This window comes from Emydura macquarii, unplaced genomic scaffold, assembly GCF_026122565.2.
Source record: "Emydura macquarii macquarii isolate MOO-44397 ecotype Brisbane River unplaced genomic scaffold, CSIRO-AGI_Emac_v2 contig_2897, whole genome shotgun sequence".
Taxonomy (NCBI): Eukaryota; Metazoa; Chordata; order Testudines; family Chelidae; genus Emydura; species Emydura macquarii.
Window position 1 is genome coordinate 2842101 of NW_027133034.1, and position 19340 is coordinate 2861440.

A 19340-nucleotide genomic window follows, 5' to 3' on the forward strand; every position below is an offset into this window, starting at 1 on the left:
ATTGAATGTAAATTCTTATGGGTAGGCACTGTATTCTTTCTTTCTCTTTCTTCTGGGAAGCCCTCACTATGTTTTAAAGAATAAACTGTAACAATAATTAAATCAAGGCATGTGCCTATGTATTTATTTCCGTCTAGATATTTATTGTTAAAATTTCTAAGCTTGTGGTGCCATTTCTAGTGTTTATATAATTCATGTTTGTTTTCTCTGTATTATTGCTATTTGCCATGTGGTTGCTCAGTTTCTTGTATTTGACTGAGCAGCTGCTGACTCCAAGTCTCCATAGAAAAAGAACAAAGATCTATGACTCAAGGATAGTTTAGAAGTGGAGTCTTTGCTCCCCCTCTTAAAACTGCAGCCCAGTTTGGAAAAGCTATTTCTCCATTAGCTCATTGCGTCTAAACCAGACTCTAGGGGCATTACCAAATGTGTTTAAAACAACTGGTATTATATAGGTTTCCTATGTTAATATCTAACTTAGACCCAAAATATAAGTCACAAGAAGTCTGGGTGGGGTATAAGTAGCAGAGTAAAAGGAGGAAGTGGCTAGTGACCAGAGGGAAATGGTAGCAGGATTCACATTAGCTAAGCAGACTGACTCACTGCTTGCAGACTCTATCTGCAACACTCAGTGAATGTAATAATACTAAAAGAGACTGTTAACCCTTCCCATTACTCAAGGCAACTTGCCTGAGGGACACAGGGACCGAGTTATTTTCCAGCTCATGAGAGAGGATGGCTTTTTCCATGTGATTTGAGATGCTCTGAACAATTTCTGATCTTCCTACTTGAGAAAATCATTTGTCTATTTATTTCCCTCTGCAGCCTGATAGTGTTTATGGGGAAAACTGTTATCTGGTGCTACACAAATCGGCCTATAATGGGGGGCTTTTAGCTCTGTTGCCTTCTTGAGCTCAAGCATTCTGAGAGGTGAAAAAGGGCTTTGACAACTTTAACTACGGCACAGTGCAGTGTTTTAGGGCAGGTGACTGTTTAACACATTCCAAACCCTGGACAGTTTCATAAACATGTGTCTCTGAATGGTCCTGTGCTCCCTCAGCAGTCAAGGTGAATTGTGGGTGTTCTCAGGATAAGGCCCCTTTCAGTACCTTGCTTTAGGTTTATTTCTTATTTCAGTATTGCTGCTTTATTGCCTAGTTATTCTAGTTTTCTTGTGGCTAATGATGCTGAAGTTTAATATATTACAGTCATTTCAAAATAGCCATCTACAACAGAATACCAAGATCCACCCTCCCCCACATTGCAGATGGGGAATAGCTTTAAAACTGCTAGGGATTAAGTTTAACCTCATGTCCCTGGCTGTTAATTTCATGATGATATTAAGAAATCTGAAAAACCTTCCCATTAAAAATATTATACAATGAGCCTGAGTCAATGGACAGTTTGCACTGTGCTGTTGCAAGCAGTGAACATGAACAAATGTATGTCTATTTGTGAGGGAAAGTAGAAGATATGGGGAGGGGTGAGAATGCATTGAAACTGTTAGGTGTAGGTGGCATCTCATTTTCTGTGTACAGCTTTGCCTGTGATTTGCCATGAGTCAGTCAGGGTAATCCTGACATCAGTGCAACATGCACGGTACAGTATATCTGCAGCATCCTCGTTACTTGTTTTTCTTTTGGCCTGCAGTTTTATGCTGTGTGCTAGATGTACATTACTGAAGGGGACATGGGGATTTTGTGAGCAGGGTTCTGGGATTTTTTTCAGGCATGTGGCTTTTTCATTGCAATTATGTTTAGAGTTGCTCAGGCAATAAGATACCTTTGGCTTGCACACTTTACAAATTAAAATATGTTTTTAGTAGTATATTTATTTATTTATGTAGTATATTTATTTATTTTATAACAGGGATTTTGGTCCCAATGAACATGAGGTTAGGCTTTTCAGAACTCATCATTAATCGAATGCATCCCCTATTTATAGCCTTTAGTATGTACAAATTAGTGAGGAAAAATGGAACACAGCTGGGTGAATATATTACAACCCCTCCCCCCCCATTCCCACAATACAGAGGGAAATGATGGCCATGTGATAACTGTTCTGGATGGCTATTCCTTGCTAAGGAATGGGCCCTTTCATTGTTTCTAGGACCAAAATAGCTAAAAACCAGAGATATAAGCTGTAAAAACTGGCTTTTGCACGTGTTCAATAGTTCCTTTTTCTGAATACTGAGAACACAATTTTCTGGACACTGATATATACTAACTGCAGCTCTACGTGCTCAATTCTGCAGACTGTGCTGAACATTGTTGAAAGAAATAAGCAGTGCTGGGCCTTTAGAGTATGGCTACGCTGCATTTTGGAGTGAGCGTCCCAGCCTAGGTCAACAGACTTACAGATTCATAGAGTCTAAGGCCAGAAGGGACCATTATGATTATCTGAACTGACCTCTTGTGTAACATAGGCCATCCATATTATTTTGGGCAAGCTCTTCCTAGAGCAGATTTTATGGCTAAACATGCAATCTTAATTTTAAAAGGGTCAGTGGTAGGCTAGCAGGGCTTGCACTAGCTCTCCAACAATAACTGTGCAGACAGCACTTTGGAGTTGTGGCTTGGGCAGGCGCTTAGTGGGAGAGGTGAGCTTCAGAGCCCAAGATGAAACGTCAAAGCTCTGTCTATACAGCTATTTTTAGAGCACTAGAGTGAGCCCTGCCAGCCCATCTTTTGACTGAGGTTTGTTCCAAAATGCTGTGTAGACGTTCCCTTAGCATTTGCTCAGCAGGTGTACAGCGAGGTTTCCACATAGTGTGCAGAAATGTACAGCTGTTAGGGTGAATTTCATCTCTGGGCAAGGGACAAGCATGGGCTAATGCACCACTTCAGCCCCCAAATTATGGCTTTTACATGAGATGTAAGTGGTGCATTTGCCTTGTGCTGGTTCTCTGCACCGGGGTGAATTTCACCCACAGTGCTTAGCAATGTGAGCAAGCCAACATCCTCATCCTGAACTGAGCAATGGTGAGTGGGCAGAAATGTGTCAGATGGGGTGAATTAAGGCACGGCCAGGGCATAGGTGTTAACTTCAACTCTGGGGCCCAGTGGCTATCTTTAGCATTTTCAGCTACTCCTACAGCCAGCCAATAACAGCAATTTACTCATGTCAGATTAAGAGTTGTTGACAGCAGGGAAGACAGACACTGACATGGAAATATGTCTGGGGCTGTGGGAAAACAATCTCCTGCACAGACAGCTATTCAGTGCTCCCTGGCACGAAGAGGGAACCATTTTTTTGGCCAACCTTTCCCAGGCAACCATGCTCATTTTCCCCTGTTCACTTGGTCTTTATCATGAGTAAGAAAAAACCAGACAAAACCACCCAGCTGTCTCACAGCACTCATTTGTACCACTGCAGCACTGACCCCATGGAGAAGCTAGCTTTCAAAGCTTTGTATCTCTAGGATTTCAATCTGTATTGATTTTATTTATTGATTTTTAATTCCAGCAAGAGCCTAGCACACATCGTGGATTAGGAGCCTGAATCATTTCATTTCCAAAAAAATTAACCCACTTTGAAGTGAGGAATGTCCTAAACCCAAACATGTTTCTTTTATTCGCACTCTTAGTGCTTGTAGAAAGGCAAACTCTTTATTTGATGTGGAAAATTTGAACTAAACATACCAACAAAGAAAATACTCTGAAACGACTTTGCTATGGTATGTTGTTCCCAGAAATAAGATTGTCCATGGAAAAGTTAGACTCCAGTAGGTTTTAGTTTCCTCCCGCATCCAGTAATTCTTCAGATTGAAGTGTTTAGGATTAGTGAGTGAAAGTTCCAGGCACAAATCCTATGACTTGTTAACCCTTTTGGTGATGAGGATGTGGCGATGAAAGATTTGCTCTAGCAAATGTCTTCTTGTGAGCATGTTGTATTAGGAAATCCTGTTGCTTACCATCAAAGTGTTAAGGTGCACTTTCATGCACCTGTTAGAAATTTTAAAAGGAAAAATGAGTAAAAAGTAATTCACAATGTATAAATTCAGCATGCCAGTGATGTGTACTATGGCTGATAATTTAAGGCATGTCTATAAGATAGGGTAATGCACACTATGGGGGGTGTGATTTCTAAAACGCACTAAGGTGTTGCACATTAATTAGTCCATGTAGACCCTGCTGGTGCGCACTAAAGGTTCCCTAGTGAAGTACTGTTTCAAAAGACACTACATTAAAGCACACAAGGGAATCTTTAGTGTGCACCAGCAGCACCCACACAGATCAATTAACGTGCAACACATTAGTGCATTTTAGAAATCACACTCCTGTACTGTGCACTGCCGCACCATGTAGACAAGCCCTCAATCCCCCTCTCCTCAAACCTGTCCCCAGCCTGCCAACAGGGGCGGTAGGGGGGAGGAGGGGCAAGGGAGGCAATTTCCCAGGGGCCCGGCCATATAAAAGGGCCTGGGCGGTTAGATATGTATTCTCCTTTTATAGAATCATCATAGAGTTGGAAGGGACCTCAGGAGGTCATCTAGTCCAACCCCCTGCTCAAAGCAGGACTAACCTCAGCTAAATCATCCCAGTGAGGGTTTTGTCAAGCCGCAGCTTAAAACCTCTAAAGATGGAGATTCCACCACCTCCCTAGGTAACCCATTCCAGTGCTTCACCACCCTCCTAGTGAAAAACTTTTTCCTAATGTCCAACCTAGATCTCCCCCACTGCAATTTGAGACCGTTGCTCCTTGTTCTGTCATCTGCCACCACTGAGAACAGCCTAGCTCCATCCTCCCTGGAACCCCCTTTCAGGTAGTTAAAGGCTGCTGTCAAATCTCCCCTCATTCTTCTCTTCTGCAGAATAAACAAGCCTAGTTCCCTCAGCCTCTCTTCATAAGTCTTGTGCTCCAGCCCCCTAATAATTTTTGTTGCCCTCCGCTGGACTCTCTCTAACTTCTTCACATCTTTGTTGTAGTGGGGGGCCCAAAACTGGACACAATACTCCAAATGCGGTCTCATCAATGCCGAATAGAGGGGAATGATCACTTCCCGTGATCTGCTGGCAATGCTCCTACTAATGCAGCCCAATATGCTGTTAGCCTTCTTGGCAACCAGGGCACACTGCTGACTCATATCCAGCTTCTTATCCACTGTAACCCCTAGGTCCTTTTCTGCAGAACTGCTGCCTAGCTCATCGGTCCCCAGTCTGTAGCTGTGCATGGGATTCTTCTGTCCTAAGTGCAGGACTCTGCACTTGTCCTTGTTGAACCTCATCAGATTTCTTTTGGCCCAATCCTCCAGTTTGTTTAGGTCCTTCTGTATCCTATCCCTACCTTCCAGGTATCTCTACCACTCCCCCTATCTTAGTGTCATCTGCAAACTTGCTGAGGGTGCAATCTACCCCATCCTCTAGATCATTAATGAAGATGTTGAACAAAACTGGCCCCAGGACCGACCCCTGGGGCACTCCTCTTGTGACCAGTTGCCAGCTAGACATGGAGCCATTGATCACTACTCATTGAGCTCTATGCTCTAGCCAGTTCTCTATCCATTTTATAGTCCATTCATCCAACCCATACTTCTTTAGCTTGCTGATAAGAATACTGTGAGAGACCGTACCAAAAGCTTTGCTAAAGTCAGGTATATCACATCCACCACTTTCCCCACATCCACAGAGCCAGTCACCTCTTCATACAAAGCAATCAGGTTGGTCAGGCATGACTTTCCGTTGGTGAATCCACGTTGACTGTTCCTGATCACCTTCCTCTCTTCCAAGTTCCTTAAAATGGATTCCTTGAGGACCTGCTCCATGATTTTTGCAGGGATTGAGGTGAGGCTGACCGGTTTGTAGTTTCCTGGATCCTCTTTCCTCCCTTTCTTGAAGATGGGCACTATATTTGCTTTTCTCCAGTCATCAGGGACCTCCCCCAATTTGCCATGAGCTTTCAAAGATAATACCCAATGGCTCTGAAATCACATCAGCCAACTCCCTCAGCACCCTCGGGTGCATTGCATCCGGCCCCATGACTTGTGTATGTCCAATCTTTCTAAATAGTCTTGGACCTTTTCCTTCAGCACTGCAGGATGTTCACCTCCTTCCCATTCTGTGCCGCCCAGTGCAGCAGTCTGGGAGCTGACCTTGTCTGTGAAGACAGAGGCAAAAAAGGCATTGAGTACCTCAACTTTCTCCACATCCTCTGTCACTAGGTTGCCTCCCCCATTCTGTAAGGGGCCCACACTTTCCCTAATCTTCCTCTTATTGGTAACATACCTGTAGAAACCCTTCTTGTTCCCCTTCATGTCCCTTGCTAGCTGCAACTCCAATTGTGCTTTGGCCTTCCTGATTTCATTCCTGCATGTTCGAGCAGCATTTTTATATCCCTCCCTAGTCATCTGACCAAGCTTCCACTTCTTGTAAGCTTCTTTTTTGTTTTTAAATTCACCAAAGACTTCTTTGTTAAGCCAAGCTGGACACCTAACATACACCTAACACCTAACATACACCTAACACACACCTAACATACACCTGACAGACACCCACCACGATATCACCCTTATTGTTCTTGCTTCTAAGCTTAACCCAGAGACTCTCAACTGGCTTATCTCCAGTTTCATACTGGAGCTCAGAGCAATCATAGAGCTCTCTTACATACAGTGCAACTCGTCCACCCTTTCGCCTCTGCCTGTCCTTCCTGAACAGTTTATACCCATCCACGACAGTGCTCCAGTTGTGTGAGTTACTCCACCAAGTCTCAGTTATTCCAATCATATCATAGTTTCTTGACTGTGCCAGGACTTCCAATTCCTCCTGCTTGTTTCCCAGACTTCTTGCATTTGTGTATAGGCACTTGAGATAACTAGCCGATTGCCCTACTTTCTCAGTATGAATCAGGAGGCCTCCCGTGCTGCATCCGCTTCCTTGTGGTGTCCCACTTCCCCACTTACCTTTGGGCTTAGGTCTCCGTCCCCCATCGAGCCTAGTTTAAAGCCCTCCTCACTAGGTTAGCCAGCCTGTTCGCAAAAATACTCTTCCCTCTCTTCGTTAGGTGAATCCCGTCTCTTCCTAGTAATCCTTCTTCCTGGAACAACATCCCATGATCGAAGAATCCAAATCTCTCTCTCCGATACCACCTGCATAACCACGCATTTACTTCCGCAAAATGTGATGGTCCCTACCTGGGCCTTTTCCTTTAACAGGGAGGATGGATGAGAACACCACTTGCGCTTCAAACTCCTTTATCCTTCTTCCTAGAGCCACATAGTCTGCAGTGATCCACTCAAGATCATTCTTGGCAGTGTCATTGGTGCCCATGTGGAGAAGTAGGAAGGGGTAGTGGTCTGAGGACTTGATGAGTCTTGGCAGTCTCTCCATCATATCCTGAATCCTAGCTCCAGGCAAGCTGCACACTTCTCTAGTTTCCCAGTCCGGACGGCAGATGGATGACTCCGTCCCCCTTAGGAGGGAGTCCCCAACCATCATCACCCTTCTCTTCCTCTTGGGAGTGGTGGTCGTGGAACCCCCATCCCTAGGACATGCATTGTCCTCCACATGCCCCCTGTTCCCAAGACTCTTGCTGCTTGTGCTCTCTGTCCCTCCCCTGAGCTGAGCTTAATTATTATGCACCATGCAAGTTCCCAGGTGGCATCTGCTACTCAGCTTCCCGGGTTCATCAGTAATCTCCCTGCACAGTCGAAGGGATCCGGGAAGTTGAGTAGCAGATGCCACCTCCTCAGCTGCCCGGGAACCTGCATGGCTCATAATAAGTAAAAACATCCAGCGGAAGCCCACTCGGACCTGGGCCATCCCTTTCTAGGGGGCCATTAACTGTTCTGCCTAGGGCCCAGAATTGCTGTCAATGGACCTGACTGTCCCTATGGCTACTACCAAACAGAAGACTGTTAAAAGCAAAGTAAACACGTACACACACGCAGATTCATACACACTGGCTTTATTTCCCTGGTTTTGCACAGTGTGTGGTCACTCACTCCTGTGTAGAACAAGTGCAAATTGGGTGTAAAATGCTACCAGATCAGAATGGCAGCAATTTACACCCACTTTTCATAGGTGTAAGCCAGGACAATAACACGATCCTTTTTGTTGCTCCATTGGGAGATGGTAAAATCCCCTTGAGCTGTCCTCTGGGGGCACTACAGAAAACACAGAACATACCCTATTGTAGAATAATGAATTCACAGAGTTTGACTAATAGCTATTTAAAAAAATGAGGTGAACCTTATATTCAAGATACACTTATAAAGAATTATTAGACGTTATAAGCACTCTATAGACCTGAGTAATATGTTTTATGGATGGTTATAAGCACAATCATAGATGGTGTTATAGATGGTTACAAGCTATGGTTGTGAGCAACTTGTTGGACTCTATAACAATTGATTAACCATTTATGAAAACATCTATTCATAATTTATTAACCCACATAGACTATTTAAAATGTACCCTAAATATAATCTTTCTGAGGTCCTCCTGTCCAAGAAGTGAAGTAATTCAGATAAAATAAGAATCAACCCATAACTTTCACCCAAAATTTAAACCAAACAAACTTTTTTTATAATTAGAAAATGTCACCTGTTATCAAGCCTGGGAAAGGACTAAACATAACAGCCTCTTGACATGGATGCTGTCTTCTGAAGTTATTCAGAAAGGTCCCTTTTCCTGCAACCCTCCTACATCTCCACTGTGGGGCCCAGCAGCTTGCCTGCTGTTGACTGACGCAAAATTAAGAAGTTGTGTGTTCTAAAGCTCACAACTCAGGGACATATAAAAAACATTTTAATTCAGCAGCAGAGGGCCCATATTGTAAGAGCTGCTGGACTCTATATGATCAGCTGGGTCCCCCTGCTCCTTCTCCCTGAACTGGGTTATCAATAGGGTTTGTACAGCATATCAGGGAGTAGGAGGGTAGGGTCACTGAGAGGAGAGAGTCACAGGACAGTCAGAAGGCTGAGAGGCAAGAGGAAGGAAAACTTAAGTCCTAAGACCTGGAAAAAAGAATGTCATTCAGCATATAGTGCTTTTGTAGTGGGAACCAGTAGGTTTTTAAAAGGAAATGTAGTATTGGAGACAAGAAACAGGGAGCCAGGATGTTCACAAAGAGATGGTATTTACCTCATCCCCATATTTTTACCCAATGCCATAAACACGGCACTGTGTGAAGCACTTACTAGATTTGAATAAGCGCTTCATGAACTGAGCAGAAGCCAGCAATAGTTGATTGTAAATAAAAGCCAATGAGTGGAAAACAGCCCATCAATGCTATGCTGGCATCTGGTCTTTTCCAATAGCCAAGTTCTTGCCTGCAAATAGGTCCTGTAGGCAGGTCTTGTGGACCGGTTCTTCTGCTTGCCTGCATATTGGGTCCTGTAGGCAGGTCCTTCTGCCTGCCTGCAGATGGGGTTCTGGGGGCAGCGCCTGCTGTTTGCCTGTGGGAAATAGGCTGTTTTTTTTAAAAAAAAAATTAACCAGAAAAAATCCTTTTCTTTTTACTGCTATGTCTTAGCTGCATCTTGGCCATGGAGGACTAGAGATGGGTTTTAAGATCTCCAAAGCTCTCTGGATATTAAAAAGAAATGATAATAGGATTTGCAATTTTTACTATCTTGGCCAAATAAAAAATACCCATGAAGCTTGGAACCAGCAAGGAACTGTGGGGATTTGTCTAATCATCAAAATTTCAGCTGTTTGAGTCTCTTTGTGGTTTAATTATTCATTCAGGGCTACATTGTACAACTCTTAACATTTTAAATAAAGCAAATAAAATATTAATTATAAAAACCAGAAGAACACATTCAAATGTAAAACATTTAAAAAATCTGTTATTATCCAGGGCTAGATTGTGCAATCCTTGCTAAGTGCTGCCACAGGTGAATAATCCCATTAAAGTCAGTGGGACTGGTTGTATTAGTAAGTACTCCCACTATGAGTAAGGGTTGAGTGAGGGACTCAAACAGGTGAAGCTCTGATGATTAGACAGATCTCCACATTTTATCAGTAGACCTGCCTGTAGCCTAATTTCTGCTTAACAAGAACAGCTAAAAGAAAAAAACCTCTAGTCTCCATCAAAGCTTTGGGAATTTCCATTCCCCCTTGCCTCTGAACACATGACAGACACGTGCTCGGTCTCATACAGGCCACTCATCCTGACATTGTTGGGTGTGTTCTGAATCGTGCAAGTCTGTTAAATTTATTTCAGACAATGCCGCATTGTGTTGGTCGATACATGATGTCACATCACAGTGTAATGATGCAGTAGCTTCATGCACTGATGCAACATCAGGACTCAAAGAGGCAAATCTGGTGATTCAGCATTGTAACATACGTATTGAGTCCCACTGAGGAAAGAGGATTTTTGTAGGCTTTTATCCCCTGAGCTTGGACATTCTAGTGGAGGTGGGAATAGCAAATGGACAGCACATAGACTGGCTTTTGTATTGTTTGCTCTTACTGTGAGTTCCATGTCCTCCTCTTCCTTTTCCTTTACTGGTTTTTCTGGTTCCTCTGGCTCTTTCTCTTGTAGTTGGATCTCATGGGCCTGAGACATGTAAGGCATGTCATCTTTGTTCTTGAACTCCAAGCTGAGAATTGAAGGAGGAAGTAGAATTCCTAGAATTACCTAAAGCAATAATAATGATAATAATAATAATAATCATCACAATTAACAGGTAATGATCATGGTGGTTGCTTAGTATCAAATGGAACAAGCCCTTTGGAGAATCTAGGAATCAGACATTTCAGTGTGTAAATTTCAGTGGCACCTGGAAACCTGTCATTTGAGATTATGTTTTTAAGGGACTGTTGGGAAACTAAGCATAGCACTCCTCACAATATTAATAGAAGTTGTATGGCTAACTCATTGTGCTGAATAATTTATTTATCCCTAAATTGCTTACCACATACATATTATTACAAGCTAGAACATTTTACAAAATATTACCAACACTACATAATAGGTGGAACTACAAAAACATTGAACCTTGAATCTGAAAATTCTTGCACATTGCAAAATTGAGTGTTCCAGAGTAAATGTGAAACACAAAAAATATTAGGTGATAGAGACAGTCCTCTGCACTGAGCATTAGGTGCATCTACACTACAGAACTTGTGCCAGCATAGTTATGCTGGCAGAGCCCGCTAGTGGAGACACAGCATAAGTCAACAAAGAGGAGTGCTGGTGCTGAGGATGCGGCAGTATCCCCTGGCTTGAAGTGGTTTCCATCAGAAACAGGGTTTACAGATTTGTTCAATGGCTTTCATCACCGCCACTATATAAATTGTTCCAACACCACTGGAAGGAGTTTTGCCAGGATGGTAATACCACCTCCCAAAAGACATTAGCTGGGCCTACAAAAACATTCTTCTGTTGGCATAGTTACATCTACGCTGGTAAGGTTGGCATTCTTCTGTTGGCACAACTATGTTGGCTAGGGGTGTGATTTTATGAACAGTCCTAGCTGACACAGCTATGTTAGCAAAACTTAGTAGTGTAGATCAGGGCTAAGTAAGTTCTCTGTGTTCCCTTACTTGCAAATGCATGAGTAGAATAGGTCACGACAATAGGCATGAGTGAATCTGAGGAGACATAGACTTAAAAGGAATTTACGGGCTTAGCTCTGCACTTCCTTTGAAATTTCACTCCTGTAACTTGGCAGCCATGGAGCACTGCTCTCATTATTGTGAGCTCATATTTTTCTGTATTCGCTGTTTTGTGCTGTACATCAATTTTATCTTCTGCTTATGCGTGCAACACCCTACGCCTGGCTTGAACAGGATCAAACCCATCGTGGGTTAGCAGCTATTTTGCAGTTTGTAATGATATAAAAAGCTATGGCCCATTTGTAGCTACACACACACCAAAGCTTGATTTTTGCCAGAATCTCGTGGGAAAATCATTTTATACACATCTCCAATGAATTTAACTCCAGTTAAGGCCTGTTGGCATATGTGATGAGAAAGTATATTTCCCTTCCATGAGGGAGAGCACTCCTGCTTTGCCGACTGGTGGACACCTAGTGCATTGCAGAGGTCATTCCAGGTCTCTGGACTGGAGCTGTGCTGCTTTTACAATGGGCTTGTCTACACTTACCTCAAAGATTCGGTGGCAGTCGACCAGAGTTACGCAAAAAAACTTGCGTAACTCCTGTCGACTTCTGTGCTTCTGTTCTGCGCGCCGTCTTCACTGCACTGTGCCACTTGAGAAGGTGGTCTTAATACATCGATTTCTGGATTGACTGAGTGGGTCTTCACTGACCACTCAGTTGATCCAGATAAGTTTATCTGATGGCAGCGAATTTGCCATTGTCAGTGAAGACATAGCCAGTACAACCCCTCCCAACTCAGCCATGTAATCCATTAAACTACCTTGTCCACAGCTGCATGAAAAAGTCTGTGATATTCTCTCCTCTGCCTAAAGAGAGTTGCTTCAGGGAGGGAGAGTTAAAGGATAAAGGTTTATGGGACAAAGCAGAATAAAAAGAGTGAACAAATAAACGGAGTGTGGACAGTGGGGCCAATGTGAAGCCTGAGCCTTGGTGCCCCCGATGGGGGGAAAAGGGGGAACTGAAGCCAAAGCCCCAGGGCTTCAGCTGTGGGCAGGGGGCTGTAACCTGAGCCCCCCTGCCTAGGGCTGAAGCCCTCAGTCTTCCGCTTCAGCCCCGGACAGTGTGGCTCAGGCTTCAGCTTCAGCCCCGGCCCCAGCAAGTCTAACGCCGGCCCTGGTGACCCCATTAAAACGGGGTCGTGACCCACAGTTTGAGAACTGCTGCACTACAGTAAGCAAGAGCTACTGATTAATGAACAAGTGGAACATCTCCAAAGTCAGGTTTGCAGGAGGGTCATGGCCCCCAGGGAGAGCAAAGGGATCAGGGCACAGATGGATTCAGAAAACGCATGGCTAAGAGGGAGGACTTTCCCAAATGGAAGAACATGTCCTAGTTTTAAAAAGAAAGGTATCAGAGCACTGCATGAGTACAGGTGAAGTGAGAGTCTTATAAGCCATTGACACTCATTTCTTCCTGATGGTGAATTAGTTCCAGTGGGATAATGATATATTTATATCTGTGCTGTTCATAATTATTTTTACTGACACATGCTATTGCAGCATAGTCCACCCGCCAGAGCAAGTGCTGATTTTCACAGGTAAACCTGCTACAGGTGAGGGAATGCCTCTCTTAGGGAATATCACCAGAAAATGGCAATTCTCATTCTTGGTCTGACTAGTGAATACTATGGTGAAGGCGAATGCCCCACGGCTCAGTTCCTCTTTGACAGAAATGCCCGTTACAAAACCCCACTCCCATTGACGGTTTTACCAGAGAAATTAAGCACTCAAAGGGCTTGATTGAATTATCCTCCAAATCCCTTTGGGGCGGTCCATCCAGGGCAGGCATGATTGACAGGGGACTTGCAATGCTGCTGCATTTACTTGTTTTAGGGATCATTCTCCAGCGTTGTCAATTCAAAACCTTTCACTAGTAATAAATTAAAGGCTGTGTAAGCGAATTTATTATTTGATTTTTTTTTTAAATATGGCCAAACCATGAAGTCTTCAGTTAGGTAGACATCCCGAGGTCCTTGTTCAGTCTCCATGCCAGTACCCTCCAATTGATCTTGGAGAGAGTACTGACCAAGGACTGAGTAAAACCTGAGTAAGGAGCTGTTCAGGACTTAGGCGGGCAGTAGCATCCCCCTGCACATGGGAACGATGTATGCTGTGTCACATCACTATAAATAACACATGGCTATGTGATTAGTTTATTAGGACACCAAGTTGTTGCTGATTTGGTGTGAGCCCTCCTCCCATCCCCCGATCTCTTGTTCTGAATTGATATTAAGTCAGTGCTGACCTTTAGACCTGAATTCTTGCGCATCCGGAGCCGGCCCATCCACATGTCAGTAAGCAGCATTTGGCTGCAAGTGTGAGCAATGAAATCTCGGTGCTTGGCTGCCACAGCGAGCTGCAGGCAGGTGGCATTACTCCAGTTCTTCAGCTCGTAGGTCAGCAGTTTCATTGCCAGCTGCTCATCCTGCTTGTACGACTGATCCAACAGCTCCACCGCCAGCTGGCCAAAATCCCTGCAACAGAGGGCATTCTCATTAGCCAGCACAGTCTGCTTTGTGGAAAGTACACTGTTAATGACAGCTCCTGCAAGAGCTTCGTCACGCTCCATGAAATGCAGTCGTGATGCTGGCTGTACACTGAGGCCCACATTTTCAAACCTGAATGTCTAAAGCTAGGCCCTCAAATAAAGGGCCTGATTTAGAAGTACGGAGTATGAATCCACAGCTCCCAGACCTCTGCTCCTACCTGCCTGCCGGCTGTTCTCTCCTTGAAGCCCCTTGGCTACCTGTTGCTAGGCAATCCCGCTTGCCATTGCTTGTTCATGACCTTACTAACCTGTGTTCAAAAATTGTTCAAATTCCTGTTGGTCTCTGATTAATGGATTTTAAGGCCAGAAGGGATCGTTATGATGATCTAGTCTGACTTCCTGTCATCGAGTCTGATCTCCTGGTTAGTTACCTCCTGTGCTTGGATACATCTACTGTAGATTTTGAACAACTGTATTTCATTGGGATGGGAAACGTGATTCAAAACAATCACATTCAGGCTCTGATGGCCTCAAGGCTGAGGAAAGCATACAGTCAGTATAGAGTCTTCATGTACCTTTTTGGCTCCTGTTCTGTCCATTTCGGAAGCTGCACTGTTAGCAGTGCAGATATGGTGTGCTCAGATTTTAGAAGGGCTCTATGAGCACAGATGCGCTCTAAAAAACATTCCTTTGGCTTTGAGGGGACTGCATTTTCCCTATATCTTTAGCAGTTAAAGCAAACAACACCTAAACTGATTACTGGCAGCTTCAGCAAACTCTCTTTGCTACTCCCCAGAAAGCATGCATGAAAGACCTGGAGTTGTGGTTCAGCTCTTGGGATATGTCATCCACCATGTCATTTTCTGATGCCTCATGGGCCATGGCTTTGCAGAGTTTACAGGCCACCAGAGCCTTTGCCATAGCCTCCTCCCCATGTTGCCAGAAAAAGAGGGCCATCTTCTGACGCTTCATTAGCACAGCCCACACCATCAGCTCATGGAAGGGGAAAGGGAAATGGTTAATCTCAGGATCATCCAAATCAATATCCACTTCTTCTTCTCGTTTCTTTGTGGTCTTCCTTCCTCTTCGCAAAGGGACGTCATCCTGTCGAACAAGGAGAAAATGTGGTTCCAGGGAACAGTCTGAATCAGTATACATTGGACACAGAAGATGATACATGAGAAAGCTGATTCTCTTACCACAGGCACACACATGTTCATGCAACTTACTTTCTTTTAACTGCTGATTAGACTGACTCTCATTATTTGCTATAACCAGCCCATGTTCTGGGTTTCTATGAGGGGGATTTCTGCTGCTTCCCCCTCCTCCTCCCTACACAAACTTATGTAGCTAATTTCACATTCACAGAAAAAAATAATTCACAGAATAAATGTGATGCAAATGGAATAATAACTCAACACTCTCAGCTCCTGGCTGGTGGGAAACAGGTGACTGAGAATGTCAATCTAATGTCACCGTTCCCTGTGGGCAGGGGAGAGCACTCTTACAACATGCCCAGGAAAGCCACCCATACATTAAAGTTTTGGTTTGTCCATTTATCTCTGAGTTTTTAAGAATCTCATTGGGGTGGATGCTTTCACTTCTTTCCACTCTCATTCCATTACAGAGAACAACCAGGGAGCGACTTGCAGATGCTCCATCAAAAGATGGCAACGTGATATTATTTTGTCCTTCCCCCATTTCTGTCTTGTTCTTTGTGGTCTTCCCCTCCTGATCATACCAGTGGGGTAACCTAACACATTCTGTTCTTCCCTTTTCCCTCCAATTCCATGTTGTTTCTTCTTGCTCGCCTGTCCTGTTTATTTCCTTCCTCTCAACTTGTCCTATTGCTTTCGTTTGTCCTTCTGTTCTGACTGCGTGCCCTGAACTTTGCTCCTTGTGTGAGCAGCAAAGTAAAACTTATCGTATAAAATCTCAGCTCTCTGACATGCCAGTGCACAGCACTACAGAGACTGAAGGATGGTGGGAGATTGTATAAAACACTGACATTGCACTACACCAATGCCCTCCATTCTATCTCAGCCCAAGTTGCCCTGTAAAGATATTTTTTACTTTTGAAAATCTTTATTTTAATATTGTTTACAATCAAATATATTTAAAAAGTGGTAATAAAATGACAATTATAACCATTATAAAGTAATGATATTTACCAAATAATTAAGGCTGGGATTTTTGAAAGTGCTCCCATTGAAATCAGATATAGGACAACATGGAGGGCTTTTTGAGAATCCCAGCCTAAATAGCATGTACAATAATTTTTAAAAATTATACTCAGTGCTCCACATTTTCCATGATTAGTTTGCCACAGAATCCAACCACTTGACACAGAATTATACCCCAGAATTGAAGTTTTCATTAAAAAAAGAGAGGCTTCTATCCCAAATAGTTGTAAAGAAAATCTTCAATATATGAGAAAAACGTGAAACAGTGCAGTGATGGTTTGCTGAACCTGCAAACAGACAGCCTGAAACAACTGCTCCAAGAAGTGTAAACCACTCACATTCAAGTAAGTATGGTGTTCATTCTGAAATTTAAAATGACAATCTAATTGTTAATTTCCCTGGTGATTATGGGCTGGATTCTAATACCATCACCCACATTAAGTAGCTCTTTCTCCCTCATGTAGTTCCACTGAAGTAAATAGGACTTTTGAGGAGCAAGGCACTACTCAGTATGAGTAATAGTATGTGAATCTGACTCTATTTTAGTAGAAACATTCATATAATATGTTTCTCTATCCATCGTTCTCAGTGGTAGTAGGTATTAGGCTAGGGACAGTAAGGCAGCTAGTTGCTATTTAAGGATTCTGGAGTGGCAAAATAGATTTTGTGCTTCCCCACACCCCCAAGCAATTGCCTCTGACCTTTCCTGCAAAGAGAAGGAAGAAGTCAAAAGCCTCAGCCAAGTCAATGAGAATTCGGCATCATATATCCAGCATTTGTTTCACCTCTTTGAAAGTTTTCTGGGTTTTTTTTTTTTTTTTTTTTTTTTTTTTATAGTTGTTGGATTGGGATTCTGGTTTCACATAGACTGTTCTATTTAAAACAATACATACAGATTTCAGGGAAGTATATTAAGAAACTGATTTTCTATAAACAATAAACATATAAACAATTTAACTTAGTGAAAAATACAATCTGGTGTGTGATTAACTTCTCATTCAAAATCTGTGGAACTTTTTAGTATATTCATTATAAGGAGTCTCAAATACTATAATGCTGATGAACTTGTTTGGTGAGAAAAGGAAGAGAATTTAACATTAAGATTTATTACATGTCACCTACCTCCATTCCCAGCAATTTCAGGGCTTTTGGCTGTACAAAAAAAGAGTTAAAAAACCCATTAGAAATCCTATCCACGTCTACAACATTTTAAACTAAATTACATAATCCTCGTACCCTTCCCCCAAGATTCCTGGCATAAATTTGGCCCCTAGCATAAGTTAGAGCAGCCTTAAAGTTGCTCTAATTTATGATGGATGGTAACAGATACTAAGGGACCATTCCATCAGTTGAGTTCATTTGCATTCTGGACATATCCTCTTCACCTGACCACCCCCCTAACAAGAAGCTGCAAAAGAGGGGGCATACTGCTGGCTCTGCATGTCTCTCATGGATTCTCCCATCTGCTCATAGAACAGATGCATGGCCCCTTTTTTTGCATTACTTCAGCAATTTAAAGGGGCCGAGGATCAGGCCCAAGGTTTATAAGGCCTTAATTTATATAGTTTTTCCAATGAGTGGCTGAGGGAAGGGAGCATTTTTCTGCGGAGAAAACAATGCATTTTGCTACTGCAAAAATACATGAAATGACAGAAATGCCATATCCAGAGTGGAACTGGCAAAAAAACCCAAACCCAGCAAGTCTCCAGTTTTCCTTTGGATGTAATTATTTCACAGAAGCTGTTGTACTATAGGGACCAATGTCTGCTAGAATGAGATCACCAGTCATATTCATATATATCTCTAGAATGTGAACCCATATGTGAAATACCTGTGTTAGCTAGAGAGTAAGCTAAGAGAAGTTAGTATAACTAGAAATTTCATGGAAAACCACCAAATTCTACTTTCAGTTCTGCTGCTGTAAATCTGGAGAGATTCATTAAAGACACGAATAAACAGCATTTTGTTTTATAAAGACTGAAGAATTACTCCAAATACCAACAAGTGTAACATCAAAAAATGCAAAATTGTGCCTTGATCCTGCACCCTTTGGCTCAAGATCAAATTCATGAAAGCTCATTTAGAGTTATGTTTTTTTCTGCTTTGAAATATCCATGCCACTTCTCAAGGGTTGAGCACATACTAAGGAAATTTATCTCTCTCTTAATTCAATTTTTTTTCAGTCTAACTGCAGTATACTATCTATTACAGGGCCTGATCCAAAACCCATGAAAATCAATGGAAAGACACTCATTGCCTTCATAATGCTTTGTATCAGAACCATTCATTGATTCATATTAATAGATTTTAGGGTAAGAAGGGACCATGATGATCATCTAGTCTGACCTACTGCTAAACACAGGCCAAAGAAACTTACCCAATAATTTCTGCTTCCAGCCCATAAAAAAGCTTGTGCCAATGGCTGACTTTCACTAGATCACAGTGATTCAGCTGCTCTGCTATGCACAAAAAAGCCCTGATCATAGTGAATCAGTAGAGAGAATTGTTGCTTTTTTAAAAACTAGAACCAGTAACAATCTTCATGCTAGACTCATGCCAATATCAGCTGGATCCCAGCTGCAAATGTCATGCATGTATTGATTCTTCCTCTTATAACTTATATGATGGGAAGAGCTACCAAAATTCAGTCCCTTACCGAACTGACTCCCAACACCTTTTTGTTATCACCACATCAGAATTGCAGTATTACTGGTAAAGAAATAGCAAAGCCTTACCCTCTTGGGTCCAAACAAGTTGTGGTAGAGGGTTCTGAATCGTTTTCGGGTGTAGTTGCAGCGATAAGCTCCTCCCATCAGGTACTCGATCACCAGGCCAATATCAATGAGACTTATCCTGTAATCTGGAGGTAAGTTACCCTATCGAATTAAAGAAAAAGGAAAAGAAATAAAGAGACAAAGTTATTAGTATAGATACCATTCAGTGTTTCCTCTAACTACATTAGAGTAAAGCAAATAAAATTAGTTAAGAAACATAGGAATGTATTATGCTGGTTAATTAATTCACCTTAAAATAGATCCAACCGAAACCTGGATATTCTCGCTTGGAAAGAAGACATAAGTAAATAAGAATGTGCAGCAATT

General features: G+C 42.7%; 1 protein-coding gene across 4 annotated transcripts in view; it reads right to left on the minus strand.

The window, feature by feature from the left end:
• The window catches only part of TRPM3 (transient receptor potential cation channel subfamily M member 3), a 593929-nt gene that overhangs the window by 36951 nt on the left and 537638 nt on the right, over positions 1-19340 (minus strand). The window contains exons 13-18 of one of the 4 annotated variants that reach the window (XM_067569293.1): positions 19264-19299; positions 18975-19115; positions 17362-17391; positions 14871-15160; positions 13814-14042; positions 10417-10584 (exon numbers count right to left, since the gene is read on the minus strand). In XM_067569293.1, coding sequence (XP_067425394.1) covers positions 10417-10584; positions 13814-14042; positions 14871-15160; positions 17362-17391; positions 18975-19115; positions 19264-19299 — 894 coding nt within the window. The remainder of the gene's footprint in view (positions 1-10416; positions 10585-13813; positions 14043-14870; positions 15161-17361; positions 17392-18974; positions 19116-19263; positions 19300-19340) is intronic. The other 3 variants (XM_067569294.1, XM_067569295.1, XM_067569296.1) reach the window with 3 other exon arrangements.